Genomic DNA, 15700 nt, shown 5'->3' with positions numbered 1-15700 from the left:
TATACACCGGCAACCAAACACATTTTTTTCTCTAAATGTGGCCTTCGAGTCAAAATAATTGCCCAGGCTTCACCATGAATTGATTAACAAGGACCCCGACTTAGACAAGTTTAAAAATGTAACACGAATAAGTATTTAACTGTGTCTAAGTCGGGGTACTATGTACAATCAATTCATGAGAGCCTGGGACATAGATTTCTGACTCAACAGCAGTGTTTTTCAACCTTTTCTGAGCCAAGGGCACATTTTTCGCGCTTGAAAAAATCCGGAGGCACACCACCAGCAGAAATCGTCAACTCAGTCGACAGTTAAAAGTCATTGTCGCAATTGTTGGATATGATTGTAGCTGAGATAGGCATCCCCCCCCCCCCCCCCCCCCCCCCCCCCCCCCCCCCCCCCCCCCCCCCCCCCCGCGACCCCAAAGGGAATAAGCGGTAGAATATGGATGGATAAATGTACTTTAAAGCATAACCAAGATTGCATCAATATAGCTCTTGTCTCAAACTAGGTGTACGGTCACATCATGCCATGACTTATTTGGAGTTTTTTGCTGTTTTCCTGTGTGTAGTGTTTTAGCGCTCCTATTTTGGTGGCTTTTTTCATTTTTTGGGGTATTTTCCTGTAGCAGCTTCATGTCTTCCTTTGAGCGATATTTCCCGCATCTACTTTGTTTTAGAAATTGAGAATATTTCAGTTGTTTGTGGGACATTGTTGATTGTCATGTCATGTTCGGATTTACATTGTGGACGCCGTCTTTGCTCCACAGTAAGTTTTTGCTGTCGTCAAGCATTCTGTTTTTGTTTACTTTGCAGCCAGTTCAGTTTTAGTTCGTTCTGCATAGCCTTCCCTAAGCTGCAAAGCCTTTTCTTAAGGGCACTCACCTTTTATTTATCTTAGGTTTAAGCATAAGCCACCTTTTTACCTACATCGACAAAGCAATTAGCTACCGCCTGCCACCTACTGATATGGAAGAGTATTACACAGCTCTAGACAGCACCGACACTCAAAAACAACAACACATAATTTGGAAACTATAATTACTGGTTTGCAAACAATGTTTTTATCACAAATATGTGAAATTACATCATCTCCCACGGCACTGTGGTTGAAAAACACTGCTTACAGTCTGACCCACACTCCGGAGCAGTAGGTGGCGGTAATGCACAGTTAGATTTGATGCCAACCGCCGTAAAACACAGAGAAGAAGAAGAAGAAGTAGGCGGTCTTGTTGTTGTGGGTGCAGAACGCCTCACTCCCTTTGAGAATGCGTATCGAAAAATGTTACTTCTGCTCGGGTCCTGTGTACCCAGGGCATGGAGTAATGTTTGTACGGAAGACTGCAAGGTATGATGTATTCTGTACCCTCTTAACAATCAACTAAGTTGAGCGTTTGTGTTTTTCACGTGGTCGGCTAATGCTAGCGTGGCGAGAGCAACGTGCTCACGTGGCAAATTGAGTAATTTGCTGATTAGTTATAGACAGTTGAAAAGTAGCAGATAAACTCAAACACGTATACCACACATCAATCAAAAGATGATACACGGTTATTATTCGTATGATGTAGCGTTTAGATTTTAGGCCCAGTCGTTTTACATGCGCATGCGCCGTTGGTTGTTGTTGGTCACGTGGACCCAGTGCACCTCCTAGGGGTGAACTGGTGCAACGTCATCTCACTCAGTGGCCTTTCTTTAAAACACACGTCAGTTAGGATATGGTTGGAATTTTTTTCTGCATATAATAATTAAAGCTGAACTACACCAACAAATATACGTTTTTGACACAGGTTGCAGACTTTTGTTTTTGTTTGTATAACGTAAAAAATGTTTTTCTACAGACGTTCAGATTCTGCAAATCCAAATGTCACAGGAATTTCAAGAAGAAGCGCAACCCCAGAAAGACCAGATGGACCAAATCATTCAGAAAGGCAGCTGGAAAGGAATTGACAGTGGTAAGACGTATTCAAATTAGGACTGGGCAAGCAATATGGCCTTTTTTTAATGTCTCGATATTTTTAGGCCATATCGCGATACACGATATACATCTCAATTAGGGCTGGGCGATATTTTTAGGCCATATCGTGATATACGATATATATTACGATATTTTGCCTTGGCCTTGAATTAACATTTGATACATATAATCACAGCAGTATGATGATTTTATGTGTCTACATTAAAATATTCTTCTTCATACTGCATTAATATATGCTCATTTTAAACTTTCATGCAGAGAAGGAAATCACAACTAATTCAATTGACCAAAACTGTCTTTATTAAACAGTTATTAAGCAATGGCACAAACGTTCATGTCATTTCCAAAAGAGAAAGTGCAAGATTGTCAGAGACATTTTAAGTTTCAAATAAAATGAGCTGCATAATAGAAAAGCAAATAGTGTTCGTCTTTCGCTATCTGGTATATTACTACGGACATTATTAAATTCTGTTGTTGAATATTTTTTCATTCGGTGTTTATCTGGAAATGTGTGCCTCGGCATTTTGATGGTGTGGGCGTGTCACCGAAAGGAGATGTTGACATGCGTTGTAAGCACTCCTCATTCTCTAGCAGATGACTTTTCAAATGATGCTACATATTAGCAGTAATGCTACTTTTGGTAGCAACGCCTTTGGCCCACACTTTATGAAATTACGGTGGTCTGTTCAACAAATTCCCACTTGAAGCCAAACCACCGCCAGACGATGGACACCCTGCTGTTTTTATTGGGAATTAATTCTTCCTTCATTCGCACCTTCTTTTTCTCCTATTACCACTCGCACGGCTATGCTAGCATCACAGCTAACGTTACCCATGCCGCTATCTCTCAACTCCGCGAGGGCGTATAAGTATGTGACGTATGACGTGACAGTATGTGACGTAGGTAAGATGCGCTTCCTTGTCTGTGAGAAGGAGAGACAAGAAAGAGCGAGAAGAGCCTGTTGTGTAATGGCCTCAGCTAAAAGCAACTGCATGAGAACGTATACTCGAATATTACGATATAGTCCTTTTCTATATCGCACAGAGACAAACCCGCGATATATCGTGTACATCGATATATCGCCCAGCCCTAATTCAAATTCAATTTCTATATTTTTATACCCAGTTAGTTTAACAGTCATCAGCCCAAAATGTGTAATAAAATGTATTTGTATTGTTTTTATGTTACTAATGTTCTTCTATGTGTATTTCAGGATAACGCTTTGGAGTTTGAGAAACGCAGAAACATACCTGTTAAATATAACAGGGAGATGTGGGACAAGACAGGTATTGTACACATTATTTCTGGGTGGGGGGGCTTAATACATGAATCGATTGAAAAGTAATAAGAGTGGAGAACAAGGCTGTGGTCCTCGGAACATAAAATTGAGAATATGTGGACTCGTGCTTTTAAAGAAATAATGGTAAATGGAGAATACAATAAGGTTTCTTTGAAGGATCATATAATTATGTTTGTAATATTTTGTTTACAGTACTACCTCATTATGTGCTTAACAGGTTGTATGATTGAGCACGTAATTTAAAACATTCATATCTCAAATGAACTTTGAACATGTCACATACCTTTTTTTATATCAAAACTAACTTTTGTATAACAGCTATTGTATAAAAAAACAATACAGTACAATGTACTGTTGACAACTACACTAGTCTGGTGAAGTAATGTAGTAATAATAATGTATGGCTTATACTTTGAAGAGTGGATGCTATTTTTTTTACACCATCAGCAGCATCACCATATTTTCATGGATAAATGTCTGACGTTTAAATATAACTTTAATGCCCATTGCTAGCATCATTTACTCTTGCTTCTGTATGTTGTAGACTCGCAGTTATACGCTACAAAGACTTCGCTAATCTGCTACATGCTCTGTCATGTTTTTGGGGATTTCTTCCTTTAATTCAATGAACGTCATCCACTTTTTATTTTAAATGCTCTCCTTTACACTCTTTCCGTTCCAATATTTGGAAAAGAAAGTTGTCAATATTGAGCTAATGCTAGCGCATAAAATTGGATGTTTGGGTTGATCTTACAGGGTTACCCTCACTGTGGCAGTCGCATTGCCAACTTGCGGTGGGTTGGTTTGTAACTCCAACTTTAAGGCTTAACAATTAACCACGAGACAGCTTGTATCTCAAAACCCTCATAAGTTGAGGTGCCACTTTAAGATATGGTAGAAGGTCAAAATAGTAGCAGATTTTTTTTTTTCTTTTAATACGGCAAGTCTATTAGATTTACAAGACTCCAGTTGCAGTACGAGTTAGCAGTACTTGTGTATTGATTTATTAGTTGAATGCTTAACATGTTTTGTCATTTTTGCAGTGAATGCAATGAAGAGGGTGGAAGAAATCAAACGGAAACGGCAGGCAAGATTTATCATGAACAGGTTCGCATTGCACTTTTTTATTTAGGAAGTGTCTTTCACTTCATAATTTTTTCCATCTACTGTTTGGTTTTATGGAACACATATGGTGGCCTTGTCTAGCATTGCTTTGTGTTGATGTGGCAGATTAAAGAAGGGCAAAGAATTGGAGAAGGAAGAGGACATCAAGGAGGTGAAAAAGAACATTCACCTTATCAAAGCCCCCCACGCAGGTAAGCTCTGGGTGAAAGCATCTTATGTGTTGTGTCAAAAACTGTTTATTTTGAGGTGATATACAAAACTTTTTTTGTCACAGGAAAAGCCAAGAAAATGGAAGAGAAAATGTTGCAGAAATTACAAGAGGACGTGGACATGGCGGGTGAAGATGATTAATGTTTCTGTTTTTTAAGACAACTGAGTGTGTCTTTCTGGTGAACTCTACATCTGTTTGGGCGCCAACAATTGTGAATGCGGTTGGAATCTGCTGTGCATTCAGTTTCAAGTGTTTTAAATCCGCTTAAAACCCCTTCTGTAGAATGTGTGCGTGCTTTCCACAAAATTGTTGTTTACATACCATAACATATTCCATTAATGCAACAGCAAAATAAAAAAGCATATTTATCAAATGTAAGGTTGCTGTAGTTTTGTATGCTTTGTTTGTGTTACATACTGTATAGTTGCCAACTCTTACAGAGTCTGGAAGACTCCTGAAAATGTCATTTGTCTACTAACATCCTGACAAAATGAAAAATCTCCCGGATAGTGAAATTTTTGTGAGGATCTAAAATACTGAAGTTTGTCAATAAAATTGAGAAAAAATAAATTGTGTCAATCTCTATATAAAGTTTGCAATCGAAGTGGCATTGAAAACAACCACAGAAAAAAATATTCGGCAGCTTCTCTGTGTACTGGCGTAGTGTGCCGAGTGTTGCTTGCAAGCACCTTGGCTGTGACAATCACAAATATACAATTCGAGCGGATTCTGGTAACACCTGAAGAAGCTCTGTGACGCACTGTATGTCACATACAGTGCATCTGTAAATTATTCGCAGGACTTAATATTTTGACAGGTTACAGCCTTATTCCAAAATTATATTTAAAAAAAAAAATGTACAAATACCCCATATTGACAATGTGAAAATGTTTTTTTTTACAATTTCAATAAAAATAAACTAAAAAAAAGAAAATCATATTTACGTAAGTATTCACAGCTATTGCGCAATACTTTGTTAAATGCACCTACGGCATAAATTTCAGTGACGCCTTTTTGAATACAATGCCACACGCTTGGCACCTATTTTCTAACAGTTTCGCCCATTCCTCTTTGCAACACCTCTCAAGCGCCATCAGTGTCGATAGGAAGTGTTGGTTTTCATCCAGAATGTCTTCGTACATTGCAGTATCTATTTGTCCTGACTTGTCTCTCAGTTCCTGCTGCTGAAAAACACCCCCACAGCATGTCGCTGCCACCACCATGCTTCACTGTAGGGATGGAATTGGCCTGGTGATGAGCCCTACATGGTTTCGTCCAAACATGATGCCTGACATTCATGCCATAGAGTTCAATCTTTGTCTCATCAGACAAGAAAATGTTATTTCTCTTGGTCTGAGAATTATTTAGGTGTATTTTGGCGAACTCCAGACAGGCTTCCATGTGTTTTTTTGTACAAAGGAATGGCTTCCGTCTGGCCACTCTAGTATACAAGCCTGAATGCTGCAGAGAGGATTGTCCCTCTTTAAGGTTCTCTCCACAGAGGAATGCTGTAACTCTGACAGAGTGACCATCAGGTTCTTGGTCACCTCTCTGACTGGACTAAGATGAATTCAGCAATGTATAGAGACATCCTGAATGAAAACCAACATCTCTGATCCAATCTGGTGGAGTGTGAGAGGTGCTGCAAAGAGTAATTGGCAAAACCGCCCAGAGATGGGTGTGCCAAGCTTGTGGCATCATATTCAAAAACACTTGAGACTGTAACTGCTGCCAAAGGTTCATCAACAAAGTATTGAACACAGGCTGTGAATATTAATGTAAACTTTTTTATTTTTAGTATATTTGTAAAAATGTTAAAAAGCATTTCTCATTGACATAATTGGGTATCTTATTTAGAATTTTGAGGACAAAAATGAATATATTCTATTTTGAAATAAGGCTGTGACAACTAAATACGGAACAATTGAAAGTCTATGTATGGTTTCAGGATACAATGTATACAACGTACTAACTGGCGGCCCGCGAGCTTGAGTTGGCCCATGAGGACAGTGCATCACAGGTTTTAAAATAGTGTCTTAATTAATGTCATTATACAGCTTAATTGCAGTGTGCAGGGTACAGGACTGTCTCAGAAAATTAGAATATTGTGATAAAGTCCTTTATTTTCTGTAATGCAACTAAAAACATGAACATGTCATACATTCTGGATTTATTACACATCAACTGAAATATTGCAAGCCTTATTATTTTAATATTGCTGATTATGGCATACAACTTAAAAAAACTTAAAAAACCTTTCTCAATTAGAATATTTCCTCAGACCAAGTAAAAAAAAAGATTTATAACAGCAAAACAAAATCAAACATTTGAAAATGTTAATTAATGCACTCAGTACTTTGTTGGGAATCCTTTTGCACGGATTACTGCATCAATACGGCGTGGCATGGAGGCAATCGGCCTGTGGCATTGCTGAGGTGTTATGGATGCCCAGGATGCTTCAATAGCGGCCTTAAGCTCATTTACATTATTGGGCCCGGTGTAGATTAACTACGATCAAAGTATTGGACAGGACGTCGAAATGTGTAAAGAAAGTTGTACTTTATATTAAAAAAAATGTGGGGATACAAACGGTACAAAACAATCCTTATATCTTGTTATCTGTCATTCATTCATCACCCGAAGGCTCGTAACGCTCAGTCTCATCAACCACAATGCACCTGCTCCCGCTACTTTCATTACATCCGGTTTGCCGCAATGCATTGTAGAACATGTAGTATTTTAGTTAACCCTTTGTTAGGCTATAAAATGGAAAACAAATCAATCCAGTGTCAGTGTTTCTCAAATAATCAATATCAAATGCATGTATAAATCAAATCAATTCACTTTTAACTCTTTTTAGCTGTAAATAATAACAGATCAATTTATCAGCAATAAATCTAGCATGCAAATTATGGAATGACCATCACCACATGAACTATATAACCCATAAGTTACAACATCCTCCCCCCATGAACTACGTTCATCTAAATCTCAAGACAGTACAGTAACCGAGTAGGTCTTCTTAGCAAAGTCCCTGAGGGAGTGCGGACGGTGCACGACCTGACAAGTCCATCTCGCCCGGTAAACAGTTCTGTGATTCTTCACAGTTTCCAGGTTTGTCTGGGAGTGTCGTCCTCTCCAATGAGTACAACATCACCCACTTTCAGTGGGGTGGGTGTCGGTGTGACACAACGGTGTGCTGACTTCAAGTCCAGTAGGTAATCCTTACGCCAAGTGTTCCAGAAGCTGGTTGTGAGTCTCTGTCTGTACTTCCATCTTCGAGTGATTGCTGCCTTGTTTGCAGTTGGGTGCTGAATGTTAGCAGGGAAGGGCTTTGGTGGCAGAGAGGTCAGCCGTTTTCCCACCAGAAAGGGGGCTGGGGTCAGCGGCTGTGGTTCATCCACTTCATTGTGCACAAATGTCAGAGGCCTTGAGTTTATGATCGCCTCCACTTCTGTCAGTACTGTGCACATCTCTTCAAAGTTGAGTGAAGTTCTTCCTAGAACTTTCTTCAGGCATGTTTTTACTGATCGGACGAGCCTCTCCCAGAATCCACCCCACCAGGCTGCTCGCTCTGCAATGAACTTCCAGGTGATGCCCTTTTCTGAGAAGAAATCTAACAGCTGCGGTTCTTTGATAGCTTTCCACAGCTCCTTCAGGTCTTGTTCAGCTCTCTTGAATGTTCTGGCATTGTCTGAGTAGATTATTTTGCATAATCTTCTTCTGGAGATGAAACTTTTCAGCGCTAACAGGAATGTCTCTGTTGACTGATCTGAGACCAGTTCCAGGTGTACTGCTCTTGTAACAGCACAAGTGAATAGCGCAATGTATGACTTCTTACCAGAATCAGCTGCTTTCACATAAAGTGGCCCTGCAAAATCCACACCTGTGACTTCGAATGGTGGAGATTCAGTTATTCTGTCTTTGGGCAAGGGCGCAGTGATCTGCCGTCCGGCTTTTGCCTTGAATCTTTTGCAAACGGTGCGGCTGGCCACAGTTCTCTTCACTAGCTGCCTGGCACGCAGGATCCAGTATCTCTCCCTCACTTGAACGAGAGTGTCTCTCACTCCTGAGTGCATCACTTTTTCATGACAGCTCTGTATCAGCAGTTCTGAATATCTGTGTTTATTGGGCATAATCCATGGGTGCTGCTCTCTGTATGTGAAATTGGACTGCTGCAGCCTTCCTCCCACTCTGAGCAGCTCGTGTTCATCCAGGAAAGGTTTGAGTTCTTTAATCTTGCAGTCATTGTTTAGGCCCTTTTTCACCTTCAGTTGTTTGATCTCCTGGCTGAAACTCTGTTGTTGTGTTGTCTTGATCCAGCACTTTTCTGCTTCAAATAACTCATCAGCAGTTAGTTCTCCTTTTTTCTTTGTTTTTGTTTGAGCATTGGCTATGAATCTCTTTATCCAGGCTGTCACTCTGAGGACTCTTTTCAGCTTGCTGTATCTATCCAGTTTTAACACTGGTTCAGTGGGGTCTGTGTCATTTGCAGCAAGCTGCACAGTGATCTGTTGGCTGGACCTTAGTTCTGCATTCACCTTGTCTGGAACATTGTCATTTTCAGTCTCCTTTGACTGATCAGTTGATGTCAGAACGGTGGGCCCGTTCCACCATAGGTGGTTCTGTATCAGCCTTCAACACTTTGTCCTCTTGTGGGGAGGTCAGCTGGATTTATCTTTCCTGGGATGTGTGACCATCTTTCAGGGTTGGTCAGTGACTGGATCTCGGTCACTCTGTTTGCAACAAACTGTTTCCACTTCTGAGCTGAGCTGCAAATCCAATGCTGTGTAATCATAGAGTCTGTCCACATTTTTATCTGATTTGGTTACAGCATTAGCGTCGTCATCAAGTTGTTGGCTAGTCTTGCTCCAATCACAGCTCCCATGAGCTCCAGGCGTGGCAGTGTCATTTTCTTGAGAGGAGCTACCCTGGATTTGGAAGCGACTAGGCTCATTGTAGGTTCTCCATCTGGCGATTCACCTTGCAGGTAGGCTACAGTACTATAAGCTCTTTCACTTGCTTCGCATAACACATGTAGTGTTAGGGCATGTTTATTTGCTGGCTGCATGTCTGTTCGATACCACCTTGGTATGGCGAGCTGGTGTAGCTGGGGCAGTTCTGAACACCACTGTTGCCATTCTTGAGTCAGGTCAGGTGGTAGCTCTTCGTCCCAGGAGAGTCCTCTCTCCCACATTTCTTGAAACATGCACTTGATTCTGATTGTGAAAGGTGTCAAGAACCTGAGTGGGTCATAGATGCGTGCAGCTGACTGCAGAACACTTCTCTTTGTGTTCTTCTTTTCCTTTAAGATGCTTAACAGTGGTCTGAGGTCAAAGGTGAAGTCATCTGTTGTTGGTCTCCACACTAGGCCCAACAGCTTGAGCAAAGCTCCGTGTGTCTCCGATGCCAGTGTGTGGTCTGTTGTGCCCTCCTCCCATTTTTTCAACAGCTCATGAGAGTTGGTCATCCATTTGCAGAGTTCCATGCCTGCGGTTGACAGCATTTGAGTTGCAGTTGCTGTCACATGGTAGGCCTCTTCAACACTGTGTGCGCTTGCAATGAAATAATCGACATAAAGTGACTCTCTTAGTGTCTCTACAACCTGTGGTTGTTTTGTTTCATATTGTTTTAGGTGTTTTCTGATTGTAGCTGCGAGTAGGAATGGACTTGGGGAGGCCCCAAACACCACTCTGGTCATTCGCAGCACACGCAGCTCTCCATCCTCTTGTCCGCTTGGTGGGCCTGTGAGCCACAGAAATCTCACTGCATCTCTGTCTTTCTCCACTATGGAGATCTGCAAGAAAGCCTTTTTTATGTCTGACATAAAAGCAATTTCATTTTTTCTGAATTTAATGAGGACACTGAGGAGATCTGGATTCAGGTTTGGTCCTGTGAGCAGACAGTCATTGAGGCATGGACTGCCATCTTCATGAGATGACGCATTAAACACCACTCTCAGCTTTGTGGTCACTTTGTCTTCTCTGAGTACTGCGTGGTGAGGTAAGTAGTATTTCACGTTGTCTGTAATCGTGTTGTCCTTTGGCACATCCTCTGCAATGTTCTGCTGTAAATAGTCCTCCACTACTTCATTGTATCTGCTGTAGAATGTTAACATCCTTCTTCAGTCTTTTCTTCAGACCTTCAAATCGTTTTTTAGCAACTCTGTAGTTGTCTTGGAGCGCTGTTTAGTCTGATTTCCATGGCAACTCCATTTGATATCGTCCATCTTTGAATGTTGTTGTTCTCTCAAACATCTGCAGAGCCTCTTCTTCTGCTGGGTTCTGTGTGTTTTCACTTGTGACGCCCAGAGACTCAATTTCCCAAAATGCACTTAGTTGTTTGGAGACAAGTGTATCCTCTTCAAGTGGAATGAACATGCAGGTTGCCTCAGAGACACTTGACATGCACACTGGTCCCTGCACAGAACATCCAAATGTGCTCTCCAGGCAAATAATGTCTCTGTCAGGCGCTCCACTCTTCCCGAGACAATTTGCCAATAGTAGTCTGCTCCTATTAGGACAGATAGTTCAGGATCATCATCATTATCTGGGAAGTCTGCTAGTTGGAGTCCTTTTTTCTTAAGCTCATGGTGAATCTGGTCACCGGGAACTTTCATCACAGCTGAGGTGTTTCTAAAGCCTCAATTTCAATTCTTTGCTGGTTGTCCCAGACATTCTCCAATATGACTTTCACCGTGTTGCGTTGTGACATTGTGGGGACAGAGGAGACAAACGTGTGAAGAGTGAGTGTCTCTTGTCTTATTACTGGTAAGTTCAGGCTCTTCACAAGGTTTTGATGGATGAAGCTTCTCTGACTCCCTCCATCGAGTAAACAGCGAGCCATTTTTCTGCCTAAAGGGCCTCCTACCCATGCCTTAGCGGTTTGTAGCAGCACAGTGTTCTGTCCATCTTGTTTAATCTTCGCTGAGTGAGGAATGACTGAGGAAACAACAGCCTCTTCCCTAACATTGGGGGACTGCACCTCACTTTTCTCACCAGTGCACACAGCAATGTGATGCCTCCTTCCACATTTTTCACATGATGCATCCTTCACTTTGCATGTTTTTGCAATGTGTTTCTGTCCCAGACACACAAAATATCTTCCCATTTTCTTGATCTGTTCTTCGCGTTGAAGAATGCTGTTAGTAGGGCAATGCTCAGATTTGTGTTCTGCACTGTCACAGAATATACAGTTGTGTATCTTCTGGCTAGCTGTGTGCAGTGCGGCAGCAGATTGTGTGCTGGGTCTGTTCATTTTTGTACTATTCGATGAGCATAACTGCTTCCATGGCTTACTTTCTGGTTTGTGTTCTTTCTGGGTGTATGACGTTGTCATTTGCAGTGCTCTTTCTCTGCTCTGAACCTCCTTCTGTAGGAATTTGACAATTTCACCAACCTTCCATTCATCATCATTTCCCCTCTGAAGGCTATATTCAAGAGCTATATCATCTGGAATCATCTTCATTAAAATTGGGCATAGTAGGCTTCCATAAGTGTCTGACACTACACCCAGTGACTCCAAGCTCCTAATCTGAATTTCACATTCATATATAGCTGCCTTAATGCATACACATCGGAGGATTTCTTCACAGGAGTTAGATTCAGCAGCCTTGACATGTGAGCACTGATCACCAGATCTTTCCTTCCAAATCTGCTTTTCAATAACGTGATAGCACTGTCATAATTAGCATCTGTAAGCATTAGTCCAGCTACTGCCTTTGCAGGTGTTCCTGTGAGTTATGTTTTCAGGTAGGTAAACTTCTCACGTTTGCACAATGCATCATTCGTGTGAATAGCAGTCTCATATTGGCTCCAAAACTCCTGCCATCTACTGACATCGCCAGTGTATTTATCGATCATCAATTTCGGTAGCTTCACAGACTGTCTGTATGCTAATGAGTTAGCAGAATTCGCGTCGCTCACCCTCTGCTGCGTTGCTGCTTGTTGCTGCTGGTTTTCATCCTATTTTTTTCCTCAACATGCGCTGCGCGCGGCTCTTAAACGAGATGACACGTTGTTTGTAGTCCTCTGTATTTTCGATCTCGTGCTCCCAAGTCATCCAACGCCGTGAGCTGTTCAATTCCATTATCCAACTCAAATAGTGTGTACTCCTTCGCCGACAACATGTCCAATAAAGTGCTCAAATTATCGATGTCCGGATCTGGCTTGGTCATTTCTCCGTCTATCTGGTTCAAAAGACGTGTAGTAGTACCTCTGATTGCACCCCGTTTTCTTCTCATTCTTTCCATTTCGGTCGTACGTTCCTCTTCTGTCATCTGAGCAGCAGATTCAGCGTCTCCCTCGCTCATCTTTTCTCGGGTTTTTCGGCACCAAAAAATGTAGATTAACTACGATCAAAGTATTAAACAGGACGTCGAAATGTGTAAATAAAGTTGTACTTTATATAAAAAAAATGTGGGGATACAAACGGTACAAAACAATCCTTATATCTTGTTATCTGTCATTCATTCATCACCCGAAGGCTCGTAACGCTCAGTCTAGCATGCAAATTATGGAATGACCATCACCACAAGAACTATATAACCCATAAATTACAACACCTGGTGTCTTTCAGCTTCTTCTTCACAATACCCCACAAATTCTCGATGGGGTTTAGGTCAGGGGAGTTGGCGGCCAATGGAGGACAGTAATGCCATGGTCACTACACCAGTTACTGGTGGGTTTGGCACTGTGGACAGGTGCCAGATCATGCTGGAAAATGAAATAATCATCTCCATAGAGCTTTTCAGCAGATACAGCTTCAATAGCCGTATTCCCATGGTCAAGCCACTCCTGAACTCTAGACAACGGAAGTTCCCTCAGTCAGCAATGGTTTGGGGAGCCATGTCAGCTGCAGGTTTTGGTCCACTGTGTTTCATCAAGTCCAGAGTCAATTTAGCTGTGTACATGCTTCCATCTGTTGTAAAGCTCTATGGAGATGATTTAATTTTCCAGCATGATCTGGCACCTGCTCACAGTGCCAAAACCAACAGTAACTGGTGTACTGACCATGGCATTACTGTCCTTGATTGGCCTGCCAACTCTCCTGACCTAATCCCCATAGAGAATTTGTGGGGTATTGTGAAGAAGAAGCTGAAAGACACCAGACCCAATAATGCAAATGAGCTGAAGGCCGCTATTGAAGCATCCTGGGCATCCATAACACCTCAGCAATGCCACAGGCCGATTGCCTCCATGCCACGCCACATTGATGCAGTAATTCGTGCAAAAGGATTCCCAACCAAGTACTGAGTGCATTAATTGACATTTTCAAGTGTTTGATTTTGTTTTGCTGTTATAAATCTTTTTTTTTACTTGGTCTGAGGAAATATTCTAATTTTTTGAGATAGGATTTTTGAGTTTTCTTAAGCTGTATGGCATAATCAGCAATATTAAAATAATAAAAGGCTTGCAATATTTCAGTTGATGTGCAATGAATCCAGAATGTATGACATATTCATGTTTTTAGTTGCATTAGAGAAAATAAAGGACTTTATCACAATATTCTAATTTTATGAGACAGTCCTGTAGAGTTTTTAAGTCTCTTTGTCTTGGCTTTGGGCTCGGGTTCAGCCAGCTTATGTTGGTTCCTCATTGTCCTGGCATTGCGGCTGCCTCGTGTTGGAGGTAGCAGGTCATGCAGAGGGTGTTGCTCATGTTATAATGTATGTTGCATTATAAAGACGACAAGAGTCCTGCTGTGACTCGGTACCGTGTATTCAGACTGCATGTAGGAAGTACAACTGAGGTAAACACACGTGACACAGTGATATGTTATAGAAGCGGGCACCGTGGCTGCCACAGGGTGGCGCCGTATGTCAATACAATCACCCTGCAACATCTCCCTTCCTTTAGTAAAGTATCCACACTGGAACAATGCTGCCTGTAAATCAACTGTAGGCCATCAACATACTAGTAACCCCATATTCAACCTCAGATAGTGATACCTGGTTTAACATCCAATATCAGATATCAAATATATAGCAAAACAGAACATACATAGTAGCAGGATAAGAGCAGACCTGTCATCAAATCACACTCCATCAGAACATCAATCACACTCCATCAGAACATCACTTTTTTTTTTTTTTTAAACAAAATTCACAGTCTGTGTTTGACAGTGCAAACAGTCCATGTATGTTTGTTCGAGTGTATGTCAGTGTGTGTGTGTGTGTGTGTGTGTGTGTGTGTGTGTGTTCGAGTGTGTGAGTGTGTGTGTGTATATGTGTGTCACAGTCCATGTGTGACCTACAGGTCAAGTCTGTCAGGAGGCCTAATCAGCCTCCCACTCCGGGAGAAAGTCCGGCCCTGAAGCACACGGCGCGGTGTGTCTGGCCTGCGGAGAAGACGGTGATGACCTTGGGGCCGGTGAAGACCTTAGAGACTCCCCAGCACCGCCAACACTGTCTCTGTTGCCACTGCCACTCGCAGACTGCTCTGGGGCCAATTCTGGTCGAGCCAGCGGTTGCTCAGGTATTGCCTCGGCCGGTCTAAGGTCAATTCTGTTGCGTCGATATGTGGTCCCCTCTACGTCGACCAGGTAGGACCGGAGTCCCAACTGCTGCAGGCACACCCCTCTCCTCCATCTGCCCGTCCTGTCTCCCGGGAGTGGCTTCATTCTGACAGGCTGGCCGACGTTCAGCTCCGGCAGATCCCTCGCCGATTTGTCATACACTAACTTCGCTGCCTGGTGCTTCCCCCTCAGCTTGTCGGAAACCCCTGTGATGACCTGAGGTGCAAGGAGCTGGTCGGACACCGGAAGAAGTGTTCTCAGCCTTCGTGACATGAGACGCTGTGCTGGGCTACAATGTATGCCCTCAGTGAGCGTGTTTCGCCAATGCAGAATGGCCTTTCAGGGGTCCTCTTTGGCACGGTCCGCCTTTTTGCACAAGCCTTTCACAATCTTTACTGCAGATTCTGCTTTGCCATTAGCCATTTTTGGGTGGCGCGGTGAGGACATGACATGTTCGAAGCCCCACTCCCTTGCAAATGCCCGGAATTCACTGCAGGCAAACTGGCTTCCCCCATCCGTAATGGCTCTGTCCGGGACGCCATAACGTGCAAACTGTGCCTTGATTCGTCGGATTGTG

The 15700-nt window shown here is 42.4% G+C and overlaps 1 protein-coding gene across 1 annotated transcript; it reads left to right on the top strand.

The window, feature by feature from the left end:
• Positions 1 to 1185: 1185 nt before the first annotated feature.
• On the top strand, positions 1186 to 4986 carry rsl24d1 (ribosomal L24 domain containing 1). Its single transcript, XM_061917283.1, is given in 7 exon segments — positions 1186 to 1331; positions 1334 to 1344; positions 1835 to 1948; positions 3186 to 3258; positions 4316 to 4379; positions 4503 to 4588; positions 4672 to 4986. Coding segments are annotated over 7 exon segments (492 nt in total). The 5' UTR covers positions 1186 to 1264; the 3' UTR covers positions 4749 to 4986.
• The last annotated feature ends 10714 nt before the right edge of the window (positions 4987 to 15700 follow it).

Source organism: Nerophis ophidion, linkage group LG12 (assembly GCF_033978795.1).
Source record: "Nerophis ophidion isolate RoL-2023_Sa linkage group LG12, RoL_Noph_v1.0, whole genome shotgun sequence".
NCBI classification, from domain to species: domain Eukaryota; kingdom Metazoa; phylum Chordata; class Actinopteri; order Syngnathiformes; family Syngnathidae; genus Nerophis; species Nerophis ophidion.
The sequence above is the reverse complement of the archived record's forward strand: the minus strand, read 5'-3'. Positions and strand labels throughout refer to the sequence as shown.